Source organism: Lactuca virosa, chromosome 4 (genome assembly GCF_052849685.1).
Source record: "Lactuca virosa cultivar CGN04683 chromosome 4, Lactuca_virosa_CGN04683_v6, whole genome shotgun sequence".
Lineage (NCBI taxonomy): Eukaryota > Viridiplantae > Streptophyta > Magnoliopsida > Asterales > Asteraceae > Lactuca > Lactuca virosa.
This window is the reverse complement of record NC_136429.1, coordinates 73,855,777-73,870,046: the sequence shown is the minus strand read 5'-3', so window position 1 is coordinate 73,870,046 and position 14,270 is coordinate 73,855,777. Positions and strand designations below refer to the sequence as shown.

At 39.4% G+C, this 14,270-nt stretch overlaps 1 protein-coding gene and 1 non-coding gene across 2 annotated transcripts; one reads left to right on the top strand and one right to left on the bottom strand.

Moving 5' to 3' along the window:
* Positions 1 to 8,842: 8,842 nt before the first annotated feature.
* Positions 8,843 to 9,559, bottom strand: LOC145104632 (uncharacterized). Its single transcript, XM_079041841.1, has one exon. The coding sequence runs from the start codon at positions 9,557 to 9,559 to the stop codon at positions 8,843 to 8,845; it is 717 nt and encodes a 238-aa protein (XP_078897967.1).
* A 1,069-nt stretch (positions 9,560 to 10,628) lies between these two features.
* On the top strand, positions 10,629 to 10,735 carry LOC145110177 (small nucleolar RNA R71). The gene has a single exon (XR_013709558.1). It is a non-coding gene; the product is annotated as a small nucleolar RNA R71 (small nucleolar RNA).
* The last annotated feature ends 3,535 nt before the right edge of the window (positions 10,736 to 14,270 follow it).

Below are 14,270 nucleotides of genomic sequence, written 5' to 3'. Positions count from 1 at the left end.
CCTCAAGTTATGGATAACCAAAGTCACTTCTTTTAATTGTGATTAAAGAACTAAAGAGGTTTCATAAAATGAAGAGTCTTCATTTTTATGAACCATTAAAACTCATAAGTTACAAATTGAAGAGACTTGGAATAGTTTCAATTCTTGCCCTCAAGTTTTGGAATTTGAAAAGTCTTACACTCTAATACTTTAATTCCAAATTAAACCTTAGATTTTTAAAAAGTTTAAAAATCAACACTTATACTATTATTATAATTTTATTATATAGATATGTATAAGAATATGTCATTCTTACCGTTAGTAGGCCTCATTCACGAAGCCGGTCTATAAGGGGGGTATAAGGTTGTTGCCTATAAAATGGTGACTTAATGGGTGTCCACTCTCACCCACCGCTTCCTTGATCGGTGGAGGGTCGTTAGCCGAACGGGTAGGATACGACTTTAAATACTCGTTAAAAGTATAATGAATTATAAAGTAACTATACATTATAAATTCCCAATCTTAGTTACTTTAGGAAAATGTGAAATTGGTGCTAGCCCATAAAATTACACTTTGTACCTTACCAAGTCGTTAGTGGAGCGTGTGTGGTTAACCAGCACACTAACATGGACTAGTAAGAGTGGCAAAGGGTAACTTGACCTTATTATAGATCGGTGGAGCGTGTGTGGTTAACCGGCACATCGATTAGGTAATATTGTTGAGGGTACCAAGTCAATTTGTATGGTTATTCACACCTTGTTTGTGATCCTCGGCATCCCAGTCACAAACTTGAGAGGGCACAATCGAGATTCAAACATGCCATTGAAAAGTTCAATGTATCTCAAAAGATCTAGGAGTTTCAAAACCAATAAAACTTAATAATAAAATATTTCGTTCTTATGGTGGAAATTGGTAAATCGTCATTTACCTACCTTCAAATATTTTATAGTATGGATTACGGCATCCCTCTTCCAACTATAAATAGTTTGTTGGATCCTAGCCTTAATATTTCATTTGGGTGAATTATTAAGGATTCCTAATCTAATGAAACTTGTCTTTCTTTCCTTTCAGATGTCTTCCAACAATGCTTCTGGCTCAAACACAACAGGCTCTTTTTCCCTTATGAACTTGTGTGGTTAGGTCATCTTTGATGGATCCAATTTCAATGAGTGGATCAGAAACATCAGAATGATTACCCGCTATGAGGACAAATAATATGTCCTCGATTGGGAGCTTAAGGTTGTGAATGAAGCCACTGCTACTCCTGAAGAGTTTGTGGAGTTTGTTGCACATGAAAAGGATGCTACTAAAGTAGCATGCATCATGATGGCCACCATGACTCCTGAACTTCAAAAATCCTATGAAGATTTCTACCCCTATGAGATGCACCTGGATCTGATGGAAATGTACCATCAGAGCGCGCGTCAGGAGATGTATGAAATCATCTCCTCCATGATAACCGCAAGGATGAAGGATGGTGAACCCATCACCGGTCACTTGCAGAAGATGCAAAGGTTCGTTGACCGGTTGCTGAAGCTAAATGTTGACTTTCCTGAGGAAATGGCGATTGACATCATTATCCATTCCTTACCTCCAAGTTATGATCAGTTTCGTATGACTTATCATATGAACAAGGAGGAAGTCACACTTAGCAAACTTCAAGGACTCTTAAGGACAGCTGAAAATGGCCTTAAGGGTAAAGCGGTTGCTACTTCTACTCCTTCAACAGCCCCTATTCTGGCTATTGGGCAGGGAAAGGGTAAGAAGAGGAAAAGCCCTTCGAAGGGTACCAAGGGTAAGACTCTTGATGGTTCCTCTTCAAGTGGGACAAAGAAATGTCCCATTACTCCTTCTTCAAACCCAAAGGAAGCACAGTGCTTCTATTGCCAGGATAAGGGACACTTCAAGCGAAGTTGCCCTAAATATCTGCAAGATCTAAAGGATGGGAAGGTTAAACCCACCCATGTAGGTATTTACACAATATTGTCTAACAACTCATCTAATGCTAATTCTTGGGTGCTTGATACAGGGTGTGGTATTCACATTTGTACTGATCTGCAGGCACTAAGAAGAAGTGAGCAAGTGGAGCACGGGAAGATAAACTTAGTCATGGGCAACAGGAAAGCATCACCTGTTACCAAGATAGGAGTTTATTCTTTATTGCTTAATAATGGGTTAATGTTAGATTTGAATAAGTGTTGTTACTCGCCCGAAATGGCGAGAAATATTATTTCCTTTCATGGCTTGTACAAACAAGGTTTTACATTTTCATTTGATAATAAAAATGGTACTATTAATGTTTATTACAATGATGTATTTTACTTTAAAGCATTACCTTGTGATGGTGTATATGAAGCCGTGAATGTTGAAGACAATCTAGGAAATAATGTGTTGTATATTGATTCTTCAGATAGCTTGGATAAAGCATCCTTGTGGCATTGTCGTCTTGGACATGTTAACAAGAAGCGTATAGGCCAACTGCAAAAGGCTAGAGTCTTGGAATCATTTGACCTCAAGTCAGATGATAGTTGCGAGTCTTGTTTACATGGAAAAATGACAAAGTTAGCCTTCACAGGTACTTGTGATAGGGGTGAAGGTTTGTTGGACCTTGTACATACGGATGTGTGTGGGCCCTTCAGAGTTGCTACAAGGGATGCTAATCGCTATTATGTGACTTTTACTGATGATTACAGTAGATATGGATATATTTACTTAATCAAGCATAAGTCAGAAACCTTTGAAAAGTTCAAAGAGTTTAAGCAGGAAGTGGAGAATCAATTGGGCAGGAACATCAAGATGCTCTGATCCGATCGGGGAGGAGAGTATCTTAGCATTGAGTTCCTTGACTATCTTAAGGAATGTGGGATTGTCTCACAATTGACACCTCCCAGAACACCACAGTTGAATAGTGTAGCTGAGAGGCGTAATCGAACCTTGTTGGATATGGTTCTTTCCATGATGAGTCGAGCTTCGTTACCAATCTCTTTCTGGGGGTATGCCTTAGAGACTGCCGCCCATATCCTTAATCTAGTCCCTACTAAAAAGGTTGCCAAAACACCTCACGAGATGTGGACTGGGAAAGTTCCCAATTTGGACCACAACAAGATTTGGGGTTATGAAGCTTTCGTGAGGCGTGAGACTCATGATAAGCTTGAACCTCGAAGTGAGAGGTGCATTTTCATCGGCTACCCACAGAGATCCTTTGGTTACCTCTTCTACAGACCCAGTGATAATGTGGTCTTTGTATCAAGAAGAGGAGTCTTTCGTGAGAGAGAATTCATAAGCCAAGGGGACAGTGGGAGGCAAATTGACCTTGAAGAGCTTCAAGAGTCAAGTGGTGAAGGAACCTCAAATGCTATCGACCAACCTGAGGAGGAAACTCCTGTTGATCCGATAGATGAGTCTGTACATCCAAGACGTTCCACTAGGGTGAGGAACACACCTGATTTTTATTATGGTTATCACATCACCACTGAAGGTGATACGTTTATTAGTGATAGTACACTAATAGATTTGGATGAACCTAATAATTACAGGGAAGCCATGGCAGGCCCTGAGTCTGCTAAATGGAAGGAGGCTATGGACAGCGAGATTCAGTCCATGTATGACAATCAAGTTTGGAACTTGGTTGACAATGTACCAGGTCGTAAGACAGTTGGGTGCAAATGGATCTTCAAGAAGAAGACCGACATGGATGGGAAGGTACACACTTATAAAGCGCGACTGGTTGCGAAGGGCTTTACTCAAACTCCGGGAGTTGACTATGATGAGACCTTCTCACCAGTAGCTAAAATTAAGTCTATTAGAGTATTGTTAGCCATAGCTGCATTTCATGATTATGAAATATGGCAAATGGATGTCAAAACCGCTTTCCTCAATGGAAAGTTGGCTGAGGATGTTTACATGGCTCAACCAGAGGGTTTTGTCGATACCAGATACCCTAATAGAGTGTGTAAGCTTGATAAATCCATTTATGGATTGAAACAAGCATCTCGTAGATGGAATCTTTTCTTTGATGAGAAAGTCAAAGAATTTGGCTTTTCTAGGAGTGAGGATGAGTCTTGTGTGTATGTCAGGGCTAGTGGGAGCATAGTTAGCTTCTTGGTGTTGTATGTGGATGACATACTTCTCATAGGAAACGACGTCCCAACCTTGCAGGAGGTTAAGTCCTGGCTTGGGAAGTGTTTCGCTATGAAGGACCTTGGGGAAGCTGCCTATATCCTAGGGATAAGGATATTGAGAGATAGGAGTAAGAGACTAATTGGACTTAGTCAAAGTACTTATGTGGATAAGGTACTGAAGAGGTTCAGTATGCAAGATTCCAAGAAAGGAGAATTACCAATCCAGAGTAATGCCAAGCTGAGTAAGACTCAGAGTCCGAGTACAGAAGCTGAGATAGCTGAAATGAGTCATATACCATATGCTTCCGCTGTGGGCTCGATCATGTATGCTATGACTTGTACTCGCCCTGATGTGGCCTTTTCTTTGAGCATGGTCAGTAGATATCAAGGGAACCCTCGCAAGGCACACCGGACAGCGGTAAAGAACATTCTCAAGTATCTGCGAAGGACTAAGGATTGGGTCCTTAGCCTCGGAGGCAGTGATGACTTGAGAGTGGAAGGATATAGCGATGCTAGTTTCCAGACTGATAGGGATAATTTCCGCTCTCATTCAGGCTGGGTCTTTATCCTAAATGGAGGGGCAATTACTTGGAAAAGTTCCAAGCAGGAGATAGTAGCTGATTCTACTTGTGAATCAGAGTACATAGCAGCAAGTGAAGCAGCTAAGGAGGCGATATGGCTAAAGAACTTCATCGGAGACCTTGGAGTTGTACCAGCTATAAAAGAGCCAATGGAAATTTTCTGTCACAGCGAAAGTGCGGTTGCTTTGGCTAAGGAACCAAGAGATCACGAGAGATCTAGGCACATTGACAGAAAATACCATTTCATCAGACATCGAATAGAAGAAGGACTCCTCGTGGCTAAGAGGGTATTATCAAATGAGAACCCGGCAGATCCCCTCACGAAGGGACTGAGTAGGGTTAAGCATTTACAGCATGCGAGGCGTATTGGGCTGAAGGATGATATTAGTTTCAATAATTAGATTCCTGAAACTTGTAAAATGTAATTGACATTTGATGATAAATAAAAGTTGTTATTTATTTATGAGTAAGGTGTTACTATCTTGTGTTGATTGTTTACTATGTTTCAATTTTGCATGTTTTTACTTCCAGAATAATTATGTTATTATTCAAACCATCCACAGTCAGTCAAACTTTGGAAGTAAGTATTGATTTAAGACTGTCATGAATTTGGCTTGTATGATTTGTCTAAAAGTGCATTGGACAATGCAATGGTTGCTACAACATTCATGAGTACTCATAAGGGCTGCGTATTGGATCCAACCCACGCTCACTTGCATCACTTCATGGAATTTATCTCGAGTGATCGTGAGACGGTAATATCGTATAAATCTTTAAACCTAGAGATATGAGTTGTTGACTATGAGTTGGTTATTCATTGATTGCACGAAAACGCATTGGTAACTCGATGTCATAAAACGTGCCTTTGTGAGTAATTCAACAAGTAGTTAGTACAAGCATATCAGTCGAAGTTTATCTGTTCCTTCTAGAAATAGAAGCGATATCTGGGCCCCTCGATGATTTGGTTTTGACCTATGTACCGGGCCCGGTCAGAACCTAATTGATGTGTTCAATTTAGTTCTATGTCGAAACAAATCAGAGATCGAGAAACAAATGCTGGACAATAAGTAAGATCATGTTCCATGTGTTTGTCCGGCTGATATGATGAGAACAGAGGATTATATGATCACTTATCTTAAATGGCGTATCATCATCATCTCAGTTCCGAGAGACTTTGAAAGAGCTACGATTGCTAGTCGGATTTTGAAGTCATATTTGCAAATATAGTTATTAGACATATCCAAGTGGGAGACTGTTGGATATAGTGTCTAAGTCCATAACTTTATTTGGTATGTACTTGACCCGACCCGGCATGGTCCATTTGGGTTGCATGGCATTGCAATACTTGGATAGACTAAATGAGAGAATAAGGCACTTATGATTATTAATATATTATAAGTTCTAATATATTAATAATAGTATTATTTAATTAGTATTGATCAAGTATTAATCTGGGATTAATTTGGTGATCAAAGTGAGACTAATTAAATATATAGGGTTGATTATGACAATCATCAATTCTTTTATGGTGGATTAATGATCCATGGTTTATGGGTTATGGATGTAACCAAATGGAGCTCCATGGATAGTCCATGGGAGTTACAAATCCATGGGTCATGGGAAATCAAGAGTCATGACAATTAAGGGCATTCATGTGTAAACCCTAATTGTGACAACACTATAAAAGGAACCCTATGGCTAGCAAAATGGTGACCTAGGAGCTAGTGGACCTAGTGTTACTAGAGAGGGCATAACCGATTTTGAGGCTAAGTGACATTCTCTCAAGTTATTCCAAGTCTTGTGGTGTTGTGTGAAGCATTTGAGGCACAACATTTGGGGTGCTAGGCTCACAAAGTCTTGAAGGAATCCAAGCAACAACAAGGTATGTATTTCGACTAGTTTTATGTTTTATGTAATCCCCATGCCATGCTAGTTAGGAAATAACCTTGAAAAAGAAATTTGCATGTATATAGAGAAAACATAGATTCAAGGTTATTAGGGTTGCATGTACACTTAGGAAGTGTTACAATGCTCAAAACCCATCAGATATGTTCCCCGCTCTCTGGCATGAATCACATTTCTTGACATATTGAGCAGCATCTTTAAAAATTGTGGGCGAATAAAACCCAATACAAAGATCTTTTTAGCTGTCACCTGTGCTCTATGATGTCCCCTAGCGGGCCCGCTATGGCAGTGTTCCAAAATTTCCCGACTTTCTTTCCCGAATACACATCTTCTTATCATTCCGTATGCACAACTTCGGAAAAGGTATGGCTCGTCCCAAAAGTAGTACTTGATTTCTAAAAAGAACTTCTTCTTTTTTTGGCGGGTTAAATCCTTTGGAATATATTCAATAGCTAAGTAGTTAGCTATATCTGCAAACCATGGCACCTCTCCTGCTATTACTAAAAGATACTCATCTGGAAAATCATCTCCAATCTTGTGTTCTTCCAGCTCCTCCAAATGCGGGTTCTCTAATATTGACAAATGGTCGGCAGCTACATTTTCCATTCCCTTTTTATCATGTATTTCAATGTCAAACTCTTGTAAAAGTAAAACCCAACGTATCAACCTTGGTTTAGCATCTTGTTTAGCAAAAAGATACTTAAGGGCAGAATGGTCGGTAAAAACTATTGTCTTTGACAAAACCAAATATGGTCGGAACATGTCAAAAGCATATACCACCGCTAGTAGCTCCTTCTCGGTAGTAGTGTAGTTCTCTTGTGTTGGGTTCAAGGTCTTGCTGGCATAGTAGATCAGCTGAAAATGCTTGTTAACTCTTTGTCCTAAAACATCTCCCATCGTATAGTCACTGACATCACACATAAGCTCAAAAGGAAGATTCCAATTTGGGGCTATCATGATAGGAGTAGTGGTTAATCTTTCCTTTAATAACTGAAATGCTTCATGACATTCTTTAGAGAAATCGAATGGACCATCCTTCAAGAGTAATTGAGTCAAAGGCCTTGTGATCTTCGAGAAGTCTTTAATTAAGCGACGATAAAATCCCGCATGGCAAAGAAAACTCCTCACCCCTTTTACATTTATTGGAGGGGATAATTTAGCTATTGTGTCAACTTTTGGTCTATCTAATTCAATCCCCATCCTTGAGACCTTGTGTCCTAGCACAATTCCTTCCTTCACCATGAAATGACACTTCTCCCAATTAAGAACAAGGTTAGTATTCTCACATCTAGCCAGCATGAGATCCAAGTTGGACAAACAATTCTCAAAAGATGACCCAAAAACCAAGAAGTCATCCACGAAAACCTCCATAAATTTTCGATCATGTCGTGAAAGATAGCCATCATGCACCTTTGGAAAGTAGATGGTGCATTGCATAACCCAAAAGGCATGCGTCTATATGCGAATGTTCCACTTGGACATGTAAATGTGGTCTTTTCTTGATCTTGTGGGTCGATTGGGATTTGAAAGTACCCCGAGAAACCATCAAGAAAACAATAATATATATGACCGGAAAGCCTTTCTAGCATTTGATCGATAAATGGCAATGAGAAGTGAGCCTTACATGTAGCATCATTTAGTTTTCTGTAGTCGATGCAAACATGCCACCCGGTTACTGTTCTTGTTAGAATTAAATCGTTGTCTTCATTAGTAACCACCGTCATTCCTCCCTTCTTTGGTACTACTTGCACCGGACTTACCCATGGCCTATCGGAGATTGAATAAATGATACCCGCGTCTAATAATTTAACCACCTCCTTTTTGACAACTTCTTGCATGTTTGGGTTAAGTCTTCTTTGGCGTTGAACTACAAGTTTGGCTCCTTCTTATAAGTTAATTTTATGAGAACAATAAGCTGGACTAATTCCCTTGATATCGGTGATCTTCCATACTATGGCACCTTGCCTCTTCCTTAGCACTTCCACAAGGCTTTCTTTTTCATGTTTGGCTAGATCAGCAACTATAATTACGGGTTTTTGTTCCCCATCGTCAAGAAATGCGTTCTCCAAGTGATTAGGTAGAGCCTTAAGTTTAGATTTTGTGTTCTAAATGCTGAACACGTCGAGTCCAGTGAGGGAAATCATCGAGCCCTGGGTGAAATTCGCGATCGATCGGGTTTCTTCGAATGGAATCGTCGAGTCGGTCGGGGCTAGTCGGCGAGTCAGGTGTTCTGTACTTCGAATCAGATCATTATATTCAGCTTCCTCGAGCAGTTTTTATATTCATCAGCAGGTCTCTTTCAGAATCAAATTCTTCTTCAAGGGCGACGGTGCACTTGTTTGGCTCAACTTCATTCCATTCCTCCATTAACTCTTCCAACATATCAAATGATAATGTCGTGTCATCACTATTCCTTGCATGCTTCATGGCTTGATCAACCCCAAAAGTAACTGATTCGTCTCCCACCCGAAGAGTAAGTTTAGAATCTCGCATGTCAACTATAGCACTCGCGGTGTTTAGGAAAGGTCTTCCAAGTATGATCGGGACTTGAGGGTCTGCTTCCATGACTAATACTATGAAGTCCGCTGGGAACACGAATTTATCAACTTTAACCAATAGATCTTCGCATATTCCCCTTGGGAATGTGACCGTTTTATTTGCGAGGTGAATTGCCATTCGGATTGGCCTTGGCTCCGGAAGATCTAATTTCTTGAAGAATGAGTAGGGCATGAGATTTACACTTTCCCCTGAATCATCCAATGCATAAATGGTTGCTACGTTTCCGAATTGACAAGTCAAGGTTAAGCTTCCCGGATCACCCTTCTTTTTAGGTAGCTTGTTCAACATGGCAGCGGAACAGTTATCATTTAGGACCACCTTCTTCACCTCTTCCATCTTCTTTCTATTAGTTAGAATCTCCTTGAGGAATTTGGCATATTTAGGCATTTGTGCTACCGCTTCTATGAATGACATATTAATTTGAAGAGCCTTTATGTGTTCCAGAAACTTCTGGTAGTCAACATCATTCTTTTCTTGTCTAGCTCGAGCTGGAAATGACAGTTAAGGCTGATATGGCTTGACAGCAGGCTTGTTTTTCTGTTCAGGTGGGGGACTCGTAGAGTCCGTAACGTCGAGTCGGCGAGTCGGGTCGGGAGTTTATGATTCTTTATGTTCTGCTTCTTCCTCTTGAACCAGCTTAGGATCTTCTTGTTGAATAGGGACCAGAGGAGTTATAATCTTCCCACTCCTAGTTGTCATGATATTTATATGTGTACCTTTTGGGTTACTTTCGGTATTACTAGGAAGTCCACCCGGTCGTCTCTCGTTCACTTGTTGTGCAAGTTGGCCCAGCTGTTGTTCTATGTTGAGAATAGATGCTTGCTGATTCCTAAGCAGAGCTTGTTGATATTTCATCATGATTTGGTGCTCTCTCAACATATTTTGTTGATTTTTGATTGCAGCATCGGTATCATTATGTCTTTTCTCGGACACGGCCACGAAGGTTGTAAGCATGTCTTCCAAATCTGATTTCTTTTCATACACCGGTTACTCCTTTTGATAAAAGCCTCTATCTTTTTGCTTATATTTTTCCTCCCCTGTCTTTTTATACTCTTCATTTGGTAGCCATTCTTTCTTGGCTTTTCGCCAATTGTCATCATACCTATCACCACTTGAATAGCACACTTGCACTTTCCGGTTCCCGTTCTCATCAAGGTCACAATCTTTAGTAAGGTGGTGCCCTCTACAATTTTCACATCCCACTCTTATGGCATGGATGGATTGGTCCATCTTAGTCATCCTTCGGTCCATGCTTTCCAATTTTTCCATCATTGCTGCCATGTCATCCGTAATAGAATTAACTACCCCTCGAGTCATGTCATTCCTTGGGTTGTGATATTCTCTAGAGTGCTTAGAGAATTCTTCAATTAGAGCATTTATCTCTTGGGGTGGTTTTTTTGTGAGTGGTCCTTGCAAGTCAAGGAGTTGCCTGGTTGTCACATTTACTCCATCATAGAAAATGGAGACTTCTTGTTGGCTGTTTAGATCATGATGTGGGCAATTCCTTAGTAAACCCTAGTATCTTTCCCATGCTTCATAAAGTGACTCCCCAGCTTGTTGTTCAAAATTGGAAATGGCTTTCTTCAATTCATCTATCTTTGATGGAGGGCAAAACTGGTCTATAAATTCTTCTTTCATTTTAGTCCAAGTAGTGATGGATCCTGGAGGGAGTGATTTCAGCCAATCTGTCGCGGCTCCCTTGAATGTGACTGGTAGCATACGTAGCAAAACAGTGTCGCGAGCCATATTAGGGACATTGAAGTAGTCGGCGATGTCATTGACCTCGTCAAGATGCTTGTATGCGTCTTCATGATACTTCCCGTAGAACGGGATTTCCTTAAGTTGAGCAAGTATGTGGGCCTTAAGTTCAAAGGTGGCAGTTGCGGGAATCGCGGGTTGGACAAGTCCCGGGCCGGTGTCGTCACGCATCCTCTTCTTCCATTCACCCATGGGAACTTCATCGATACTAGCCATGGTGTTAGGTAGTTCGCCCTCTATGTCGCTTCCTCCTTCAGATTCGCTTTCTTCTTTTTCGGTTTCGTACACGATATCGTCCTTCTTCGGGTCTTCGTCCGCCTCTGAAAAGATGTTGGATTCTCCCACTTTCTTGTCCTTTTTCTTACTAAAAACATATTTAAGATTCTTCAACGGCAAATTCTTCGATGTTGCGGTTTCTCCTACAGTTTTTCCTTTGTTTTTCCTCAAAATTGCTTCCGGGTCTTCAAGTGGTGGAATCAAAGGTGTACGTCCTCCTCTGGTCATAAACGTATGCAATTAAAACAGAAAAAAATACGCGTAAAAAGAACAAAAATAAAATAAAAACGAAACTAGAAATCAGCTATGGACTCACCCAGTAGCTTCGAGTGCACTCGGTGAGTTCAAGGCTAAAACAGAAAAAACAATTAACCAAAAATCCTAAAACAGAAAAACTTAAAATTTATCCTAATAACTAATTTACCAAAGCAGTAACTTTGTGCAAGATGGACCTCACACAAAGGATCGATAATACTAGAAATTAGAATTAATTTTTGAACCGTTCCCCGACAACGGCGCCAAAACCTTGATGTGTGTAAAACGAACTAGTTTTATTCCTACTTTTTAATTATGAATTTGACACACAAAAGGCAGTGGACCTGTCAATTGGTGGTATAATTTAGCAAGCAGGGTATCGAACTCAAGGAACGTAAATTAATCTAACTACTAGAATTATCTAAACAAATAGTAAAATAGAAGAGTTTTCTCTAGTTTTGCAAGACTAGAAACTTAACTAAAACTTAACTAACACTAAACAAAAATGCAAATAAATTCAATAATAAAGAGGACTTCTGTTTAGGTTCGAATGATTTGATCATATGGTTGATTTTATGGTAAATATATCGGATTAACTTTTCATTGGCTACCGATTAGGATGATTAGGTTCACGTTCGCTATTGCTAATCCTTAGAAAACATATTAATTCAAGCAGTGGCCAGTTGTCTAAATTAATGAGTTCCCTAGTTAATTAATTCGGGTTGAGTAAGACTTGTAATGGTTAATTAAATTAATAATTCACTTAACCTCTTGTTGATGGTTTATCACACAAGCTCACACATTAATTTACCTATTTTATAATTAATCCTAGTTTCACATTCGCTATTCCTAGGCATATAACTATGTTGTCACATAAATCACATGAGGTAAACAATTAAGAGATGTTCATGCAGCTTAACTACTTGTCAATTAACAAAAAACGGTTATGGTGCATGCATAAGGTTCTTTAACAAGCTTAACAAAACAATATCACCAAATTAAATTAATCCTAACCATAAAATCAATCCTTATTCACAAAATCATCTACCCTAAACAGAAGACAAACGATTTAGTTCATAATTGCAGTAACAATCAACTCAAAAACGAAATTCATAAGTTTAAACATGATTCAATCAAAGGTTGAGTAAGAATACACTTGAATTTCCTTTAATCTTCCCAAAATTGAATGCTTAGACTTGATCTTCGAGTTTCTAGGGTTCCAGCAGTTCCTCAGTCGCAGCCTAGCCTTCAAGGGTTTTTCCAAAGCTCCTCAATTCGGGATTGTGACTCCTATTTATAATTTTTTGAAAACAGAGTCTACTCGTCGAGTAGACAACCGACTTGCCGAGTCCCTTCATAGAATCTGTATGCGGCAAGGACTTTGCGTATTGCTTGGCGAACCTTCGTGGGTACTCATCGAGTAGACGTCCCTGCTCACCGAGTAGGTTCAGAATTTGACTCTTTTCTTCTCTCTTTAGTTCCCGAGCTTCTGATTGCCTCTTCTTCTTCCTTTTTGCTTATGAGCATATCTTTTGGAATGAAAATACAATTCAAACACTATTAAGTACCTTTTGTCCATAATTTGCAAATAATTAGCTAATAAATAATAAAAATCTATACTAAATATATAGCTAAATATGCATATATCAACCCTACCAATAAACGGTGCAAGACCATCAGGGTGTTGGCAAAAATAATTCAATTCATATGTACTCATACAATTAGCACATGTCCATTGTCCAAACACCTTCAGTGTTTCTTCTACAACCGTATACAATCCATGGTCCTAAGAAATAGCCTCTCGCAACACATTTTTACGTTTATCAGAAGCAAGGTCTAGCCTCTTAATATGAGATATCAAACAAAAAATCCCCTTAGACCCCGCTTGTCCATCCATACAACAATGAAACCCCCGAAAAGGACAAGGCCACGCACCGATCAAAGAAGTAGAAGCAGAAGCCATGAAAATAAAACACCACTAGATTAAGCCTCAAGATGAAGCCCTAAAGAGGATGTTGATACCCTAATATGGTAACACCCCAACCAAAAGTTAGCATGCACCAAATAAAGAAAACATGGGGTAAAAATGCTACATTTCCTTGAAATCAAGGGCAAATCGTTCGCTATCAATCTTGATTCCAAAACCGGGGGACAAATAGCCTTAAAGAGCTTTGTACAATAAAAACCATGGTTTCGTAGGAGACCTAACCTAAATCGACTTGCATGGAATTAAAAATATCGTTGTAGCATTTGAAAATTTCACTTTGGAATTTTATCAAATACTTGGTGGGCAGCAAATTAGGCATCTAATTTCAACTAGTAGAAGTCTTGCTTGAAACCCATCATTTGCAAACCAGAAATAATAAATACATTTACTGATAAAACACTATAGACTAGATGTTTTACGGTAAAAATTTGATCAATTTCAATTGAAACCCACAAAGTTTGGAATTTCCAACATATGACGACCTATTGAATCTTTGTAACTGCGTGATCTTTAGGACTCTTCCCGACAAGTTGTTAAAGGACAAATCCAAGAATCCAAGATAAATCAATTGTGCAAGGCTTGCATGGATTCCTCCAACCAGGTTGTTTCTAGATAGATCTAGAAAATCCAACTGACCCAGATGACCGATGTCTTGAGGTATTGATCTGGTTAACGACTTTCTAGAAAGATTCAACGCAACGAGACCCAAAAGACTCATGATATCAAGGCTTCAAAGCATGTGAGATTCATGAAACAAAATAGTTATGATTAGCTCTATGAGATGAGATTTCTAGACTCACATTCTGGGTTTTCATTCTTGTTGAAAAGAACCTTGAATGGCTAGATGTG